Source organism: Procambarus clarkii, chromosome 40, assembly GCF_040958095.1.
Source record: "Procambarus clarkii isolate CNS0578487 chromosome 40, FALCON_Pclarkii_2.0, whole genome shotgun sequence".
Classification (NCBI taxonomy): domain Eukaryota; kingdom Metazoa; phylum Arthropoda; class Malacostraca; order Decapoda; family Cambaridae; genus Procambarus; species Procambarus clarkii.
Window position 1 is genome coordinate 38188620 of NC_091189.1, and position 20844 is coordinate 38209463.

General features: G+C 43.2%; 1 protein-coding gene across 27 annotated transcripts in view; it reads left to right on the top strand.

Annotated features, from left to right (window-relative positions):
* LOC123758034 (uncharacterized) overlaps window positions 1-20844 on the top strand; it is a 247631-nt gene that overhangs the window by 118163 nt on the left and 108624 nt on the right. For 18 of the 27 annotated variants that reach the window (XM_069338977.1, XM_069338975.1, XM_069338981.1 and 15 more), the window contains one exon: window positions 4854-6569. The exons of the other annotated variants lie outside the window; for them this stretch is intronic. In XM_069338977.1, coding sequence (XP_069195078.1) covers window positions 4854-4873 — 20 coding nt within the window. In that variant the 3' untranslated portion in view covers window positions 4874-6569. Of the gene's footprint in view, window positions 1-4853; window positions 6570-20844 lie in introns of those variants that run through there. 27 annotated transcript variants of the gene reach the window in all.

Sequence of the window (20844 nt, forward strand, 5' to 3'; positions counted from 1 at the left end):
TTCTCCAGTCCAATACATTGCCTCTGATTACTGCCCTCATTTTTCTATTCATCAGAAAATTTTTCATCCATATTAGAAGCTTACCTGTCACCCCTCCAATATTTTCCAGTTTCCAGAACAACCTCTTATGTGAAACTCTGTCGAAAGCCTTTTTTAGGTCCAGATAGATGCAGTCAACCCAACCATCTCTTTCCTGTAATATCTCTGTGGCTCGATCATAGAAACTGAGTAAATTCGATACACAGGATCTTCCAGATCGAAAACCATACTGTCTGTCTGATATTATATCATTTCTCTCCAGGTGTTCTACCCATTTAGTTTTGATTAGTTTTTCCAATACTTTCACTATTACACTTGTCAATGATACAGGTCTATAATTGAGGGGGTCTTCCCTGCTGCCACTTTTGTAGATTGGAACTGTTAGCCTGTTTCCACCCGTCTGCTACGATTCCTGTACACAGGGATGCCTGAAAGATCAGGTGAAGTGGAACGCTGAGCTCAGATGCACATTCTCTCAGAACCCATGGTGAAACGCCATCTGGGCCAGCTGCTTTGTTCTTACTAAGCTCCTTTAGCATATTTTCCACTTCATCTCTAGACACCTCTATTCGCTCTATGTTGTTCTCTGGAATTCTTATTGTGTCTGGTTCTCTGAAGATTTCATTTTGTACAAACACACTTTGGAACTTTTTATATAATGTTTCACACATTTCCTTTTCATTTTCCGTGAATCTGTTTCCCATTTTCAACCTCTGGATATTATCCTTTACCTGCAATTTGTTGTTTATGAATTTGTAGAATAGGCCCGGTTCTGTTTTACATTTATCCGCTATCCCTTTTTCAAAATTTCTTTCTGCCTCTCGCCTTACTGCCGTATAGTTGTTTCTCGCATCTTTGTATCGCTGGTATGTTTGGGGGTTTGGCCTCTTCCTGTACTGATTTCATTTTTGTGTCTTTTGGTCTCTTGCCCTCTCACAATTTCTGTCGAACCAATCCTGTTTTCTGGCCCTGCCTCTCTGTTTTGGTATGTGTGTGTGTGTGTGTGTGTGTGTGTGTGTGTGTGTGTGTGTGTGTGTGTGTATATATATATATATATATATATATATATATATATATATATATATATATATATATATAACTGAAAACTCACACCCTAGAAGTGACTCGAACCCATACTCCCAGGAGCAACGCAACTGGTATGTACAAGATGCCTTAATCCACTTGACCATCACGACCGGACATAATGAGGTTATAGCCGAGGCTATTTGAACCACCCCACCGCCGGCACTCGGATAGTAATCATGGGCATAGCATTTTACCAAATCACCTCATTCTTTGGGGCACACGTGAGGAACACAAATGCGAACAAGCCTGAATGGTCCCCAGGACAATATGCAACTGAAAACTCACACCCCAGAAGTGACTCGAACCCATACTCCCAGGAGCAACGCAACTGGTATGTACAAGACGCCTTAATCCACTTGACCATCATGACCGGACATAATGAGGTGATAGCCGAGGCTATTTGAACCACCCCACCGCCGGCACTCGGATAGTAATCTTGGGCATAGCATTTTACCAAATCACCTCATTCTTTGGGGCACACGTGAGGAACACAAATGCGAACAAGCCTGAATGGTCCCCAGGACAATATGCAACTGAAAACTCACACCCCAGAAGTGACTCGAACCCATACTCCCAGGAGCAACGCAACTGGTATGTACAAGACGCCTTAATCCACTTGACCATCACGACCGGACATAATGAGGTGATAGCCGAGGCTATTTGAACCACCCCACCGCCGGCACTCGGATAGTAATCTTGGGCATAGCATTTTACCAAATCACCTCATTCTTTGGGGCACACGTGAGGAACACAAATGCGAACAAGCCTGAATGGTCCCCAGGACAATATGCAACAGAAAACTCGCATATATATATATATATATATATATATATATATATATATATATATATATATATATATATATATATATATATATATATATACACACACACACACACACACACACACACACACACACACACACACACACACACACACACACACACACACACACACAGCAGCACATATCAAGCGGATAACATCAGCGGCATATGCCAGGCTGGCCAACATACGAACGGCATTCAGAAACTTGTGTAAAGAATCATTCAGAACTTTGTATACCACATATGTCAGGCCAATCCTGGAGTATGCAGCCCCAGCATGGAGTCCATATCTAGTCAAGGATAAGACTAAACTGGAAAAGGTTCAAAGGTTTGCCACCAGACTAGTACCCGAGCTGAGAGGTATGAGCTACGAGGAGAGACTACGGGAATTAAACCTCACTTCGCTGGAAGACAGAAGAGTTAGGGGGGACATGATCACCACATTCAAGATTCTGAAGGGGATTGATAGGGTAGATAAAGACAGTCTATTTAACACAAGGGGAACACGCACAAGGGGACACAGGTGGAAACTGAGTGCCCAAATGAGCCACAGAGATATTAGAAAGAACTTTTTTAGTGTCAGAGTGGTTGACAAATGGAATGCATTAGGGGGTGATGTGGTGGAGGCTGACTCCATACACAGTTTCAAGTGTAGATATGATAGAGCCCGATAGGCTCAGGAATCTGTACACCTGTTGATTGACGGTTGAGAGGCGGGACCAAAGAGCCAGAGCTCAACCCCCGCAAACACAACTAGGTGAGTACAACTAGGTGAGTACACACACACACACACACACACACACTTTCTTGTAAACATATGTTGTTGAATATGACCGAAAAGGTAAGATTAATAATTCTAACCCGAATTTTCTCAATATTTCTTATGTTTTCCTTCACTGTCGGTGGTAATAAAAAAAATAATTCTCCAAAATTCATTTTTTAATTGTCTGACGCCTGAACGCGTTTCGTAATTTGTATTACATTTTAATTTACACACATTGTGTGTAAATTAAGTCTTTGAAAATGTAATATGAATAGGGTATACTTTATAACAAAACTTTACAGTTCTTCCTATACTTCACACATTTTCTTAATGAGGAAGGGACATCCTCTACTGCCTCTACTCACAACTATTTTCTTAGGTTGAACCTTTCCACAGACTTTCTTGGGACCCATGGCATGATAAATAATAATTACTTTTATGTTCAAAAAACAAGAAAGCATAAAACAATGAAATTCTTTACGAGCGCAATCGTCACTAAGCAGGTGGCTCTAGTAAACTGATCCGGTGTCGCCCGTGCCACCAGGAACCACGCGCACGGTCGACTCATACGTGTATCACCAAAGACGCTAGTCGAGGCAAAGGTCATAAGTCGAGTCACATTTTCAGACAAAATTGGTGGTCGTACCTCGAAAAATTCGTAAGTAGGGGCAGTCGTAAGTCGAGGTTCCACTGTACTATCAAACATGATATATTTGTGCGTGTACCCCCTTTCCCCATGATATCATAGTGTGCGCAGTATAGTGTTTTATCTAATATACAATTTGGAAATTGAGCTTTATTGTAATTCAATTAATTGGATTAAAACCCAACACTTATGTATTTTTTAAATTTATGTAAAAACTTACACCAAGTTTTTCGCACTCTCCTGAGTGCCTCGTCAAGATCTGTATGTGTGTGGTTAGAACGAGACTTACATCTCAACGTCTAATGAGGCGGCTATCCTGGGTCCAGTCCTCTTATCCTTCTTGACCGCCTGACCAGATCACCTCTATTCCTGACTGCCAATGTACCTGTATTGATGTCTTCTATTGAACTATAGTTAGGTGTCCTTTCTGTACTCCTGATATGCTGGGAACTGGAGTTGTTATTAATAGTGGTGTTTATCTGGATGTTATCCTTTGTAACCCTCTCTATACCTCAAGGAATGCGGCTAATGGGACTACTGTACTTACATTCATCCATTTATTGAGATCTAATTTTAATTAACTTATAATTATTTTTCTAGTAAATTTACCCTCTGAAATAAAGCTTTTGTTACCAACAAAAGTATTCAGAGTATTTATTTGAATCCCCTTATACTACCCTTCTAGTTCTAATATTATTACTTCTGTAGATTATTTCTCACCAATTAAAATCAATATTGTGATCCTTTTCCTAAGGCATAAAATCATTTTCAGTTACCTATATATTCAATTAGAGAAAGGGTTTGTAAGAATAGAGCAGGAGATGATAGAAACCCGGGAGGCATTTATAAATTTCCTTGTAGAGATTGCAACGAAGTCTATGTTGGGGAAACAGGGCAAAAACTTGTGATCAGAATTGAAGAACATATCTCAATAAATGGATGAATGTAAGTACAGTAGTCCAATTAGCTGCTTTCCTTGGGGTATAAAGAGGATTACGAGGAATAGCATTGAGATGAACCCCTCTTAATTATAATAACTTAAGTTCTCAGAATATTAGGATTACATAAAAGATACATAACCATAATTCAATAGAAGACATAACCGCAGTTGCATCAGCAGTTGGGAATAGAGGTGACTATTGGATCCAATGGAGATTGGATCCAGGGTAGCATCCTTATTAAACGTTGAGATGTAAGTCTCATCCTAACTTTATACTCAGACCTTGACAAAGCCCTCAGGAGGGTGCAAATGACTTGGTGTACTTCTTTATGTAAATTTAAAAATAAACCTAAGTGTAGGTTTTTACCTTATGTTTCTATATCTGTGAGAAGACATTACCATTAGTTATTCAATTAATTGTGCCAGACGACAGGCAGCCAGAGTGTATCTGTACATGTTAGGCTTATATCAAGGCCCCTCCCCTAATTAAGAACAAAGTATTGGGTGCAACCTCACAACAAGCTGACTAACTCCTGGGTACTGACTTATTGCTAGGTAAAGAGTCCATTAGGTGATAAGAAATGCACCCAACCATTTCTGTCCTGCCGGGGATCCAAACCTAGAATTCTTGATCGAGAGTCGAGAACGAACCCACTTGTACTACCAGGACCCTTTGATGAAAATATTGTGCTATCACCATGTCTGTTGGATATCCTAAAGAGGTAATTATGTTATATTGAATTTTGTTTGAGAAAAATGCTTCATCATAAAAGGTAAAGATCTAAAAGTATTTTATTATTTTGTTCTTTTATGAAAGTTAGATAATCCTCATAGACCAAGCAAGACACAGAGAAGCTGTCAGTGTAGAAAACTCAAAATTGTTCATAAATCCAGAAACGTATATTCTGTATTTATTTGAACAAAGATAAAACAAAGTTTTAATTGTGATTTTTTATATTTAAAACTTTCTTTTAGCAATTTATGCAAGTGTGTGGGGGGCATTGATCACAGTGCCCACATGCACTCTGGTTTGTGTGTGGGTGTTTTGTGAAACCCTGGTTAAGCTTCAATGTAAGCCTCAGGAACCCTTGAGAATTCAGTTGAATCCTAGTTGCCATGCTTTTACCATATTGTGGTGGAGTAGTCTTAGTCGTCTGCTTGATAGTACCCAGAGCATAGGTTCGAATCCTCCTCATGGCTCCTACTGATTTCCTCATTGATACATCACGTTAATGTGATTTCTTTGTGTACCATTTTATTGGTAGGAGATATATAAATAAGTTTTAATAAAGAAATTAGAAGCTCAGCAGATACCTATGCAAACTGATATCCATTTTTTATTTACGCCTACTTATGAGTTATACTATACATGATTAGAAATGTGATTATACTATACATGATTAGAAATGTATCACATGAGAATTTATAGTAGCCGCACTGGCTTTTATAATTTTCTCGGTCAGAAATTTGTATTTCTCTAGCCTAGCTTTAACAGTTAGGCTATAATTGTATGACTGGCAGTTAAATTAGTCTCATTGGTATTATATTAGTCTGATGGGCAATTATATTAGCCTGTTAACTATATTAGCCTGAATCTGGCATTTATATTATCCTGAGTCTGGCAATTATAAAATTTGTGAATCTGAAAATTAGCCTAAATATGGCAAATAAAGCTTGAACCTGACACTTATATTGATATGAATGTGACAATTACCGTATATTAGCTTGATCCTAACATTTGTATTAATGTGGCAATTATAAACCAGAACTCTGCATTTATATGAATGTGACTCCAGAATTTGTATTCTAATGTGGAGTACAGTATTTCATTAATGGCTTAATTACTGCTAGCATTTATTTATTTATTTCATCTGTTTAAAAATGTCAGAATCTAACAGTTTATTAATATAAAAGGATGTTTGCTTTAATTTAGTTATTTTAAAATTTTCTGTAAAGGACTAAGTTTGAGTATTGTAATTGGTAGCATGATCATTATAGACCTGTATTACCAGGTATATGAATAGCCTAAATGGTTTTGATTGCTTGTTGTAGTCTTGATGGATGTGAATGGGATATATTTATTATATTAATTTGGGATCAATCATTAGTTTAGATTATAGATAGCATAATGTGTAATAGTTGTTGCTTACTTATAACCTGTTAATTATTATATAGAACTTACTTGGCAATTGTCTTAACATACGAAGTCACTGTCCACTCATTGTAACTTAGTGCTTTCTTTTAATTAGCACATAAATGAGCTTCACATAACATTGTTTATTTACCCTATGACATTACTTTAGTATGTCTCCTGGAATTTGTAATGTCAGAATTTCTAGTTATTAAGGTAATCGAGGAAGCAAAAAAACAGCGTTTAATGTAATGAGAGCATGAAGCTCCCCCGACCTGAACTCCAGAGGCCAGTGCCAACAAGAAAAGAGCCTTAGAAAAACATTCTTGAACCGTAGGGACCACCACAAACTGAGAAGAAAGAAAAGAGAGCACCCGGTCTAAAGACCAGGACAGCTCAGGCGGCACATGAGCAGGCCGGAGGTGAAACAACGCCCGAGAAAGCTTGCAGAATGGAGCAGAAGTGACATCCACCCCAAACACAAGCAGAAGTAGCTCTGCCAGCACCGCATGATATGAAGCGACAATATCCGGTATAAGATGACGGTTCTGAAACGACAAAGAGAGAAAGGACAAAACAACCCGATCAGATATCGAAGACAGCCTATGAAGAGATAAAAAGTCCCGGAAGGATCGCCAGGAAACTTCATACTGCCACCGAGACGAAACTCGCAGGTGGGACACCATCAATGCAACCACCTGATCACCATTCAAGTGGTGATAAATCCACATCAAAAAGACCAGATTCAAAGAGCGGAGGAGAAGATCGAACCAGCCATGTACCAGACTGGACCAATCTGCTGAAAGAGGCGGAGCCATGGGAAAACCCTTGAGTTCAGACACTGAGCAAGCAGTGCCTGAAACCACGTCTGGGCCGGCCACCAAGCGGCCAACAGGACTACCGTCCCCTGGTAAGTCTCCAAATGACCCAGGACTTGGAGCAACAACTGAACTGGTGGGAAGAGGTACAGGAACCCCCACCTCGACCAGTCCAGTTGAAAAGCTTCAACCCCGACGGCCTCACAGTCTGGGTAGGGCGCTGCATATACCGGAAGACACCTCGACCAAGGTGGTGTGAAGAGGTCCATGTCCAGTGCCCGAACATCCATCAGTGGAGTCAATGGAACAAGTTGGAGTCGCCCATCCATTCTGTGCACAGGGGAAATGAAACGGGACAGGCCGTCCACCAGTACGTTGGACACTTCCTGGACGTGAACCGTCAGGAGAGCCAAACCCTGAGAACTTACCAGACGAGTCACCCGAAGCGACCAGCTCCCAAAGAACCAAGGACCGCATCGAACTATGACGGTTCAGACAATGTCTCACAGGGGAGCAGTCTGAATGGAGCCAGATAGTTGATCCGCGAGCGACTCGAACCTTCTGAAGTGAATGCCACACCGCCACAAACTCCCACTCTGTACTGTGAGCCCGATGGAAGGACAGACCCCACCGACGCTGACCGACCTGATGAGCACTTGTCACAAAGCCCCAGCTGAGAGGCGAGGCATCTGTGAACACATCCAGTGAGGGCTCGGGTAGGTGCCGTGGCACAGAACCCCGAAAAACCCGAAGAGGAAACCGGCAACACAGCAGCCAACACAAGGCCCCTGGGTTTCGAACCCAGCAATCATGAAAGCAGCAGAAGGGATGTCCCTGAAGGAACCAGAACAGTTGCCGAAGCCAGATCCGACCCGAAGGGGAAGACCAGCACAGCGAAGTTCAGACTCCCGCACAATTGCTTGAGCAACTGTTGAGTGATCTGGAACTCCTCCAGAAACAACTGAAAGCAGGAAAGCAGTAAATATATTATATTTATTCATTACTAACGTAATGCCAGGAAGCTTTGGGTAGCTTTGAGTAGCTTTGGGTAATTAGATGGACCGCTGGCCACCACACCACAAACAGCAGGAAACACCACAAGGGCACAATATTCAGCAGGCATCTGAGGCCAGAGTGGACAACTGCCCCAGAGTGCTTCAGCCTATGAACTGAGGAGCTGGGTTGCTGGCGCAGAGGTCCGGGGCTTCCCCTCTCAGGAGGGGGAGAGAGAGAGAGAGCTGCGCAGACAAGCGGCGTGGTGGTTAATGTTTGCGTGTTTGCTTATTTTCCTTGTTTCTTTAGGGGAGTTTTGTTTCTCTGTTCGATCTTGGTTTTTTTTTTGCAAGTTTCTATCACATGGGGTTTGCTTTGTGATGCCTACCTTTCCTGGGTGCCTAACCTCGGTCGATGGCAGATAGGAAATACCCCCAAATACAAGGGGGTTTCCATAGGGCATTGCTTCCTGCACCTTTCTGAGGGGGAGCCAGGTTCTGGCTCATGGTCCCCGGTAGGCAAAACTCTAGTGACTGAAGCCCCAGACTAATAAAGTGCATATCAGTCCTATAGCTCCAGGGAGTCAAAGGAGCTCCCAACAGAAAACTCCATAAATTAGCTACTTTATCAGGGACTACTACATTTTAAATAAATTTCTACAAAGAGCAAAAATAGAAAGCATATTATTATTTAGTAAATTAATAGGAAGAAAAAACTAATTTAAAACTTTATTATATCTTAGTTAAAATAAAGATATATTGTTTACTTATGACAAATTTTGAGTTTTCCTACATTGGCAGCTGCTCTAGTTCTATCTTGGTCTATGAGAAGCATTAAACTTTCATAAAAGAACAGAATTTAAAAATACATTCAGATCTTTACCTTTTATGGTGAAGCATTTTCTCTAAATATAGTATAATGTAATTACTTCATTAGGACATCCAACTGACATAGTGATAGCACAATATTTTCATAATGAAGCTCAGTTTCTAAAGTGTGTATTAGATTAAAGGTACAGTTAATTTATTTTGCTAATATGTGCCTCATCATACTTCAATAATGAGAAAATCAGCAGGTGTCGTCAGGAGGATTCGAACCTGCACACTGGGCATTCCCAAGCACATGCTCTAAACACTAGATCACGATATACTACAAGAAATGCAACCTGAGATTCAACTGATGTCCTCTATGGATCCTGAGGCTTTCAATGAAGCTAAATCATGGTTTGACACATTTCCTATATACTGTACTTCAATATTTTCTGAACCATTTTCCACACTCAAAGTGTGTAGCCTATTATCTGAATCTATCATTTTGTTCCTCTTCATAGTTCCAAGATGACTGAATCTGTTCCCACACTCTGGACACTATGATGTTAATCACCTGATTGTACTAACATTTTCTATATTATAAACATGCATCTCAGTGCCAGGACATCCATATGGTCCAAATTTTAAAAGATTTACCCTGAGAACCACTAACGCTAGGGGCTTCAAAAAGGACAGGAAGCCGGTGGCTTGTCAGAGTTTCCCCACATTTGTTCTGATGATTTTTTCAAGCTGGCTTTTAAAATTCAGCAGTTTTTGCATTTACAGCTTTGGCAAGTATTCAGTTCCATGGGTTTATAACCCTGTTGGTGAAAAGCATCTCCTATTTTCTGTCCTACATTGTGGCTTGTTGAGCTTTGAAACCATTTGCTCCCTGTGTGTTACATCTGACCTTTCAAGAAGTTGTCTGGATCAGTATCCTCCAAATAGTTCAGTACTGTATTTTAAGTTTCAATGAGATCCACCCTGTCATGTCTGGTTTGCAGTGGTGACTTGTGGCTGAATAGATTAGATGGACTGCATCACCATCATACAGCATGAAACTTTTATTTTTATTGCTTTTTAATTAATTTTGTTTTCCAAAATTTGGTTATAAATACTGTATATTGAAAATAGCATATAAAGAATTTGTTCTCACCTGCCAGTGAGTATCTGGAGGGCCTTCAGCTCAGTGGCCTCTGGGCGAGCTGCCACTGGTTGTTAGCCCTGTGGCCCTCAGCTATTCCTGGTATGAAAGTTGACTTAGTTCTGGAACGATTTTTGCTGCTCGGTGTTGCGCTTTCTCCAAAGCTGCTATGTCTTTGGTAAAGTGGGAAAATGAAAATTATATTGATGTCTTACAAGAGATCTACATGAACTCCACAAATAGTCATGAAAATGCCAAATGCTTTTTAATATCGAAAAATGCAAGACTGCATGTGCGGCATAACAACTTATATCACAACTACTAGATTAATAACATTACCCTGCAGCAGATTGTTGAAGAAAAGAACCTTGGAGTCAAAATACACCACTCACGGAAAGTTGCACAACAGGTAGCAGCAGCAGCAGCAGTAAAAAAAAGTAAACCAAGCTCTAGGAATAATCAAGCATATCTTTGATTTTAACCTGTGAACAGCAGCTATGGAAAAATAATCATATCTGCCAATGTGCAAAAAATGTAAAAATACACATGGAAAAAATCAGCAATACAAATGGGGGGTACATATGACAAGCCACTGGCTTCCTGTCCTCATCGAGATCACTTGAGTGTTATTGGTCTTTAGGTAAATTCAGGTCTTTCTAAAGATGAGGTCTGCATACTTTGATACAATAATCTATGTGCTTCCTCATACTTCCAAGTTGACTGAATCTCTTCCCACAGTCAACCCTCGTGAGATTAAGTATCGAAATGCACTAACATTTGAGTCTTCATAATGTCCAAGATGACTGAATACCTTCTCACACTCTGGGCAAAGGTGTGGGAAGGTATTCCAAAATCTTTTTTTTTTATGATGAGTACAGTTTGTGTGACAGTTCTCTTAACCCTTAAGTTGCTAAGGGGTCCTGAGGATATTTACACCCCCTGTGCGCAAGAAAAAAAATTCTAAATTTTTTTTTCGTCTTCTAAACATGTTAATTTGTGTCCCCTGAGCACAGGAAAAATAATAAAAAAATTTTTATTGTACTTACCAATGACGTAATTGAGCTGACAAGTTCGCCGATGACGTCACAGAGCATGAGCGCTCAAGGGTGATGCGTCAGGGAGCCGTCATTCACGGCTGCTCAGGAGGCCCGAGTTGCCGCGAATTTATTTTCGCGGCATTATTTACAGTATGGCACATTTTACAATAAGTTTTTTCGCTAGTATTGTTCCAATTATTATCACTAGACGTTGTATTATAATAAAACTGATATAAACTCACTATGTGCTCCCATATTAGTGTCACAAGTATGCCCACCAAAATGGTATAGTTTACAGGAAATATACAATTTTTTTTTTTTTTTTTTTTTAATATAAACACTAAAATTAACTTGATATGTACATTTATTTGCGAACGTATTACACATTTAGTAGTCCTGGAGACTGTGATACTGTGCGAAACAGTCGATATAGCACAGAAGGACTGCACACGCTTTGCACCATGTTAACACCAATTTACATTTCTGTTGCCTCGTTTTGGTGCTGGAACACACAACACACCGACGCTGGCCTGCTGCACGAGCTCCAGTTGGTGGTAATTTCTTGATTTGGTGTATCGGAAAGGCCTCCCTGTAAGCGAGCCTGGGTGCAGGAGCATGGTTCAATATTGGGTCTCGAATGGGTCTTTGTATGCCAGGGGTGCCTTTGCCAAACTTACCTAGTAACTGTTTCACAACTTGAAAACTAAATGAACAGAAATATGGTTTTCTACCTGTTTTCACAAATTACATGTTGTAACTGTTCAGCATTGTTACGTCAATAAGGTGGAAAATCATTTTCTTTGTCCACTTCACTTTTTTCCGTACACACACTACAGCACCCACCATCATGTCACATTTATCAACTAAACACATGTTGATGTTGTAGTTCATCACACAATCTGGCTTATATATTATTTGCTTTGTTGTTCTGTTCATCTTGCCACTGTCCACCATTGAACCAGGGTGAATGGTGGTCAGCATGTTAACTTCACGTCTGCCTTTCCACCGCACTGAAAGTATTGCACCACTTTTTCTTACCTCGCAATCACCTACTTGCATAGCAGTGTCAAACACAGGCATTTCCCTTCGTTTTGGCTTTACTGTGCCACACACTCCAGTTTTATTTTCAAGCAAGAATTTGGTTAATAAGGGACTGGTATAATAGTTATCTGTGTACAATATGTGATCCTTGTTCAGATATGATGCAAGCAGTGCCTTCACCACACTACCTGAGAAGCCATGTTGGTCATTAGCAGGAATATCTACATTTGTAGCGGAATACAGTATCATGTGTAACACCATTCCTGATTCACAGTCACAGAGCACAAAGAATTTCAATCCAAATCGGTGGCATTTTGAGGGAATATACTGCTTGAAGGCAGCACATCCTTTGAAAAGCATAAGGGATTCATCAATAACCAGCTTCTGAGCTGGTACATAGTAATCTCGGAACTTTCCAATCGGGTCATTTAGCACGTGCCTCACCCTCCAAAGCCTATCATCCTGTCTCTCGTCTGCATTATTTGCAAAATGAAGGCACAGTAGGATCAACAGAAATCTGTCTCAGGACATATATTTCCCGAACAATGGTGTTGGAACAGCATTGTCTTTGCTCCAATAATGTGATATTACGTGTTTCACACAATGTTTCATCAACATACAAATTGCGAAAACACATACAGTTCCCCTACAGTCGTCTCTTTCCAACGCTGTAGTCGTGAAAATTCTAATACCTCCTCACCTTTAATGAGATCAGCCGCAAGTCTGTTTCGTGAACAATATGTTCCATGAGCGGCTCATCGAAATATGGAGTAAAGAAGTATATTTCACTCATTTCCTCACCTGTATCAGGGAAGAGATCTGTAATTCCCACATCTCTATTGTCAAAGTCGGGAATTTGTGGAACAAAATCTTCCCCAGGGGCCGGCCGGCCGAGCGGACAGCATGCTGGATACGTGATCCTGTGTTCCCGGGTTCGATCCTGGGCGCCGGCGAGAAACGATGGGCAGAGTTTCTTTCACCCTATGCCCCTGTTACCTAGCAGTAAATAGGCACCTGGGAGTTAGTCAGCTGTCACGGGTTGCTTCTTGGGTGTGGAGGCCTGGTTGAGGACCGGGCCGCGGGGACACTAAAGCCCCAAAATCAACTCAAGATAACCATCACTCCACACAAATAAACCTGCTGTCTTCCGAGAGCCATTAGCTGTACTATGGCGAGGAATCCGGGGACTAGGAGCTGAAGCAGGTCTAGCAACAGTAGGGGCAGGAAGAGTTGATGAGGGAAAAGTATTGGAACATGAGGGGATTTGTTCCTCATTGTCGCCATATTGTTCCATGCGGCGGCGCTTGGCTGGGCTAGCAGCTGATGCGGCGAAACTTGTACTGGCAATAGCAGGCATGGCAAAACTATTCTCCAATTCTACATCACTAAAACCAGAGAATAATTCACCTGTTTCAGACTCGTCGATCATATCATAAACTTGCAATGGAACACATGAACCATGTGCTTGGGCGTGAAGTGGTGTTGAGTAGGCGACTCTCATGGCATCCTCACCCTCGTGGCACCAACATGTTCACCCACACTATCTGTGGTGTCTATTTCCTCGGACTGTGTACAGTCCTCATCTATATCGGAGTCGTCAATATCAGATTCGTCAACGTCTTTTGAACATTTCATTGGCTATTTTGTCTTCAGTCAAAGACTGCGCGGTGCAGTGTGGTGCGCTGAGCAAGGTCGGACGCTGGGTCATGATGCGCTCGCCATGGTGTCTGGCCACTAACTAAGGCCTAGGAAACAAAGGAGGCCTGCACAAGATTTTTTTTCAAGATGGCGTCTGTTTACAATCGCCCCTGGCTACGGTATGGGTGACCCCTTTACAGCGCAGGACATTCGAAGGGTGCCTGGCACCCTTTGGCATATATATATATGCCATGCGCACGGTAGGACATGTTTCTCATGGCGTATATATACGCCATGCGCAGTTTAAGGGTTAATGGAAGTTGTGTTTTTCTATGGTATAGGTGTTAGGATCTTTTAATAGTATAAATATTTAAAGCATCTTCAGGGTAGAATATATATTGTACCTATTTAGCGATATATAATGCAAATAAATAAAAGTATAATAATGATAATTAATTCATTGTGTCAGGGAGTGTGGATTGTGCTGGCAATCCACACCCCAAGTTCTTTGGCTGATGTGATCCGGCATGGTCATGTGGCTCCAGCTCCGGACTCTTGTTGTGCTGCCCTCTATTTCAGTACTGCTCTTACGCACGAGGCAGAAACAAATGGGCAAAGTTTCTTTCACCCTGAATGCCCCTGTTACCTAGCAGTAAATAGGTACCTGGGAGTTAGTCAGCTGTCACGGGCTGCTTCCTGGGGGTGGAGGTCTGGTCGAGGACAGGGCCGCGGGGACACTAAAAAGCCCTGAAATCATCTCAAGATAACCTCAAGATAACGGTGGCGTGCGAGCTGGTAGTAATATTCACAGGCACTCAGGCTGCATGTGCTTAGGGTCACCTTCACTGAGTGCCCTGTAAGTACTGCCGTTGGGGCTTGGGGTTCTCTTCCACAAGTCGCCTTGGGTCTACCTCTGTTGATCTTTTGCTTCTCGTCGATTGACTGCCTCGAGTGTTTTGGGGGGTTTCCACCCCTTGTTTGCCTTGGGGTAAGTGGTAGTTTTGCACTGGTAGGGGCACAGGGTACTGTGCATCTAGTTTTCACCTATAACAGCGGTCGGCTACGTTCCTTCTGGGTACGCTGTCCTCTTGCAGGGTTTTTCTTTTCCTTTTCTTTTTGCCTGGGTGGGGGGGGGGTCTGCCTTAGTCCCTTCCCCCTGTTATACTAGGGTTTGCTGTTTGTTTGGTGGTACCCCTTGCTTTTCCCTTGTGAGTGGACACGTCCCCAGGAGTTCAGCATTAGCAGTGTTGTTTGGTAGCTTGGGCACTGGTTAGCAGCACCCTGCCTGGGATTACCCTTAGCAGACTCAGTCTAGGGGCCCCTGGGAAACCCCGTGGGGCACTTGGGTCTAATGGATGCGACCCCTGAGTCCCCTCTCGCCTTGTGCGAGTTTGAGGATTGCTCTGTTCCCTTGTCTCAGGGTGACGCTCATTGTTTTTGCCTTCGCCATGCTGCCTGCTGGGTCAGTGACACCTTCGACCCTGAGTCCTGTGAGCATTGTTATTTGTTTGTGACTCAGTTCACCCAATCTACTGATGACATTATTCAGGTGTAAGAAGTTCGCGCATTGCTGGCTGGGTTTAGGTTGCTGCAACGTGCTAGGTCAGTTGCTTTAGCAGATGCCCCGAGGCTGCCCCGTTTTGCTTATAGGAACCCAGACTTCGGGGTGTTGGTCACGTCAGCCTTGGTTCAGTCCATGCTCCCCTCATTCTTCCCCTGCTGTGGTTCATTCGGCCCCCTCCCCCCGTGCTAGCTCTTAAGCGTCTGACGGCTTCGGGGTCAGGGCAGGGTTTAGAGGTTTCTGAGACTCTGGCAGTTTCGGGGGTTGCCCCTTCCAGGGTGGGGGCGTAGGCATTCGAGTCTGTTCCTGCAGCTGTAACTCCGGGGTCTGACCAGTGGGCTCACTCTCTTCCTGCTATTTCAGCCGCCCCGGCCTTTTCTTGTGAGGCCGGGGCTTTGGAGGATGACTCGCTCCCCGGGGCCTGACGTGGAGGTTCCTGGGTTGGGGAGGAGTTGACTTGGGGGCCTTGGGCCCCATTGCACCCTGTCTGGGTTTTCTATCCCTCAGAACGGGGCTTACTGTTACAAGGAGTGGGGTTTTCCTTTACCCCCTCTGCGTACGAGTTGAATTAGGGTTCGGCTCCTCCCCGGGTTCTGTTCCGTGTCTTTGCGAGTCCTTTGGTTCCGTCCTTCAGGATGTTTTAGGCTTCCCGCGTCTTGCCTACTGAGGTGCGGGCGGCTTTGCGACTTACCTCCTGCACGGCCCAGAGTATGCCTCTATAATGGATCCGTCTTCCTTCAGGTTTGGAGCTTTGTCTCCATACTGGGTTTGTTATGAGGTTCCGGGGTCATCCTGGCTTGCGGACTGCTCGTTGTTCTCGCTGGATTTTTGGAACGCCTGCCTTCTATCGTACCCGCATGCTTGAGTGGTACAAGGCATTGACTGTGGTCCAGGTTTACCTGGGGGGGCAACTTTGAGCACCTTAACGTTTGGGCCGCTAAGAGCCATATTGGTTTCAACACCCACAGGCACAAAAAAAGAAAAAAAACATGTTAATGTGTTTGTTTGTGTTCCCTGAGCACGGGGAAATTTTTTTTATTTTACTTACCAATAACCAAAATAAGCCAAGAAGTTGGCCGATGACGTCACGATTCATCGTCAATGGAGCGTGGTGTGCCCGGGTGAAGACAGGCGAGGCAGAGAAGGAGCCCAAATTGCCGTGAATTTATTTTCGCGGTATTATTTACAGTATCTATGGCGTATTTTACACCCATTTTTTTCACTGATGTGGTTCAATATGTTCTCACTTGATGATTTATTATCATACAACTGTTGTCAATGTATATTGTATCCACATATTAGTACAGTATTAGTAGTCTCAAGTACTTGCACAAAAATGTCTTATTTTTCAGTAAAATATACAATTTCTTATGATTTGTTTTCACTATTTACACTCAGTCATTCTATATTTACATGTTTTTGCACCAGTCTTTGACATTTAGAAGTCATCAAGACTGTGATACTCATCAAAACATTTGACGTAGCACAGAGGGACTTGACATGCTGTGCACCAAGTCATCACCATTTTATGTTTCTGTTCCCTCTTTGTTGTCGTCTTGCATACAATGCACTCACGCTGACCTACTGCACACTTTCCAGTTGGTGGTAAATGCCTTAGATGCCTGAAACGCTATGCATACTAGTGGCTTTAGGTATTGTATGTACTATCTCTATCTTTAAATCTAACAGAATGTTTGTACTATAACGCTGCAACTATGTACTAGTATGTACTGTTTCTAAATAAATTATTATTATTATTATTATTATTATTATTATTATAGATTGTGTGTGACAAAGGCATCCTTCCTTGAAAGTGAGCCTGGGTGTGGGAGCATGGTGCAATACTGGGTTCAGAATGGGCCTCTGTATGCCAGGAATTGCTTTGCCAAACTTTTTTTTTTTTTTTTTTTTTTTTTTTTTTTTTTTTTTTTGAGATATATACAAGAGTTGTTACATTCTTGTACAGCCACTAGTACGCGTAGCGTTTCGGGCAAGTCCTTAATCCTATGGTCCCTGGAATACGATCCCCTGCCGCGAAGAATCGTTTTTTCATCCAAGCACACATTTTACTGTTGCGTTAAACAGAGGCTACAGTTAAGGAATTGCACCCAGTAAATCCTCCCCGGCCAGGATACGAACCCATGACATAGCGCTCGCGGAACGCCAGGCGAGTGTCTTACCACTACACCACGGAGACTGCTAGTAATTCTCTAGTAATTGTGTCACTACAGTAAAACTGAACGCACGGAAATTTCGTTTACCACCTGTTTTGACAAGATACATACTGAAACTGTTCAGCATTGTTACGTCAACAATGTGGAAAAACATTTTCTTGGTCCACTTCACTGTTTTCCATACTCCACTGCCCCCACCATCATATCACATTTATTTACCAAATGCATGTTGATGTTATAGTCCAAGAGACAATCTGGCTTATAGATTATTTGTTTTGTTATTCTGTTCACCTTGCCACTATCCAACATTGTACCATCATGAATGGTGGTCAACATGTTCACTTCACACCTGTCTTTCCACCGCACTGAACGCATTGCACCGGTTTTTCTTAGCTCGCAATCACCAACCTGCATAGCAGTGTGAAACACTGGCATTTCCCTTCGTTTTGCCTTCACTGTGCCACACACTCCAGTTCTATTACCAGTCAAGAGCCTAGTTAGCAAGGGACTGGTATAATAGTTATCTGTGTATAATATGTGACCCCTTGTTCAGATATGGTGCAAGCAGTGACTTCACAACACTACCTGAGAAGCCATGTTGGTCATTAGCAGGAATGTCTACATTTGTACCCATATACATTATCATGTGTAACACAATTCCTGTTTCACAGTCACAGAGTACAAAGAATTTTAATCCAAATCGGTGGTGTTTGGAGGGAATATACTGCTTGAAGGCAAGATGTCCTTTGAAAAGCACAAGGGATTCGTCAATCACCAGGTTCTGAGCTGGTACATAGAAATACCTGTACCTTCCAATAAGTTCATTCAGGATGTGCTTTACCTTCCAAAGTCTATCATCATCAGTCTGGTCTTCATTATTTCCAAAATGAAGACACCTGAGGATTATCGAAAATCTGTCTCGAGACAGATTTGCCGAACATCAGTGTTGGAACAGTATGGTCTTTGCTCCAATAATGGTCAAGTACGTGTTTGACACAATGTTTCATCAACATACACAGTGCCAAAAACACATACATTTCACCTACAGTTGTATCTTTCCATCGCTGTATACATGAAAAATCAGATAAGTCCTCCTCATCAATGAGATCAGCCGCATATTTGTTCGTTTCCTGAACAATATATTCCATGAGCGGCTCATCAAAATATGCGGTAAAGTAGTAGATTTCACACATATCGAGACCTATATCAGGGAAAAGGTCTGTAATCCCAACATCTGAATTATCAAAGACAGGAATTGGTGGAACAAAATCTGTCCCATCACTCCACACAAAAACACCTGGTGTGTTTCGAGAGGTAATAGCGTCACCACGGCGAGAAAACTGTGGACCAGGAGCTGAAGCAAGTCTAGCAACAGTAGGGGCGGGCAGGGACGGTGATGGAAAATTACTTGATGTTGAGGTTCTTTGTTCATCAGCGTCCCATGTGGTCCCATGCGGTGCTGCATGGCTTGGCCAGATACGGCTGACGCGACAAAATGACGCTTTGCTACACACTCTCCACTGGCACTTACGGTACCGAAACTGTTTTCCAATTCTAAGTCACTAAAACCGGAAAATGATTCACCTTCCTCAGACTCTTTGACCAAAACATCAATATCTTGCAACGTAGCACATGAACTGTGTGGTCTGGTCGAGTGAGGGCGAGGAGGCACGAGCGAGATGCTAGGCCTAGCCCTCGTGGAATCAGCATGTTAACACTCATCGTCGGTCGAATCCACATCTGAGGGCTGTGTGTGTAATCATGATCAATGTCGGAGTCATGAATATCAGATTCATCACCATCTGGGAACAAATTCTTATTAATTTCATCCTCGGTCAGAGGTCGCGATGAATGCTTCGTTGAGCGGGGTTGGTCGGTGGAAAGTGATGTGCTCGCTATGGTGTCCGCTGGGTAACTGAGGCCTGTACACAATGGCGGCCTACGCTGGCTTTTTTCCCTGGTGGCGTTTGTTTATGGTCAGATGTGGCTCCCCAATGACTACCCCTATCCCACGCGAGGCATTTAAATTCTAGCGCTAGACACAAGAACAGCAATTAATGTATTGCGCAGTACTAGTATTGTTACTCAAATAATCTATATATATATATTGTGAGGTCTAAGGGTTAATGAGTGCCTTTTCGCTCCTGCCCTTCTGCGGGATGTTGGCGCAGTTCAGCTTCACATGCAGGTTCCTTCTTTGTTGGCTGCACTTGTGGGTGAGGACTTGCGCGCACGTGGCTTGTTGGCCTTGGTCCTGTGTTTTTTTCCCTTCTAGAGCTGTCTTCAAATTGGCGTGAGGAGGATGTAGATGCGCCTGGGGCCGTTTCTGGGTCTGGCACCTTGGTCTCGGCTGCTCGTGCGTCGTCTGCGCTTTTGAAGCTGTTTGCGCCGATCCTGTGGAATGCACTGTCGCAGTTTTTCGCTGCGTATCTCACGTGTCGTCAGTTGGTGCTCGCTTCCTCCTTGGAATCCGCTTGGGCCCTGGCTCTTAGGTTGTCTTCGCCCTTTTGTCCTTTATTGTTTGGGGCCTCTGCGGTTGAGCATTATATGCAAACGGCTTCTTCCAGCTGCCGTTCGTTGTCTGACTTGATGGTTCTCCGGAGGTCCCGGGTAGTTCTTCCCAGAAGGGTTGTGCCAGGGCTTGCGGTTCAGCTCGTCAGGGTAGGTCATAGGTGCCAGTTTCAGAGCCGGTGCCGCCTTCGGTCCCGTCTGCGCCTGGTCGGCATGGTGCTCGCTATGTGTGCAGTTCGGGTTCTCGTTAGGGGCATCGGCCCTTTCATGGTTCACCCCATTGACAGGGTGATGGGGGGAAAGTTTGCTCTGTTCGCTCACACCTGATCTCACAACTCGTGGGCTTTTTGTGGCCTGCAGTGGCTTTGGATGGCTCCTCCTCCTTTAGGGGATTCGGGGCTGGTGGGGCTGGTGGGGCAGGCCTCTTCTGCGCTCTGTCAGGTCGTCTTGGAGTGGGTGCATTTGGGCATGGTCAAAATGACGATGTCTCTCAGGTCGGTTTCCCGCCTGTTTCCAGTTCTGAAACGGGACTGTGCGGACCTGCGGTTCATTCTGGACTTGTTCCATCTGAACCCCAGAGTTTCTTGCCCCTCCTTTTGGATGACTACTCTGTCCCATGTTTGGCTTCTATTGGAGTCGGGCACTTGGATGGTGTCCCTGGACCTCATGGATGGGTATTGGCATGTCCC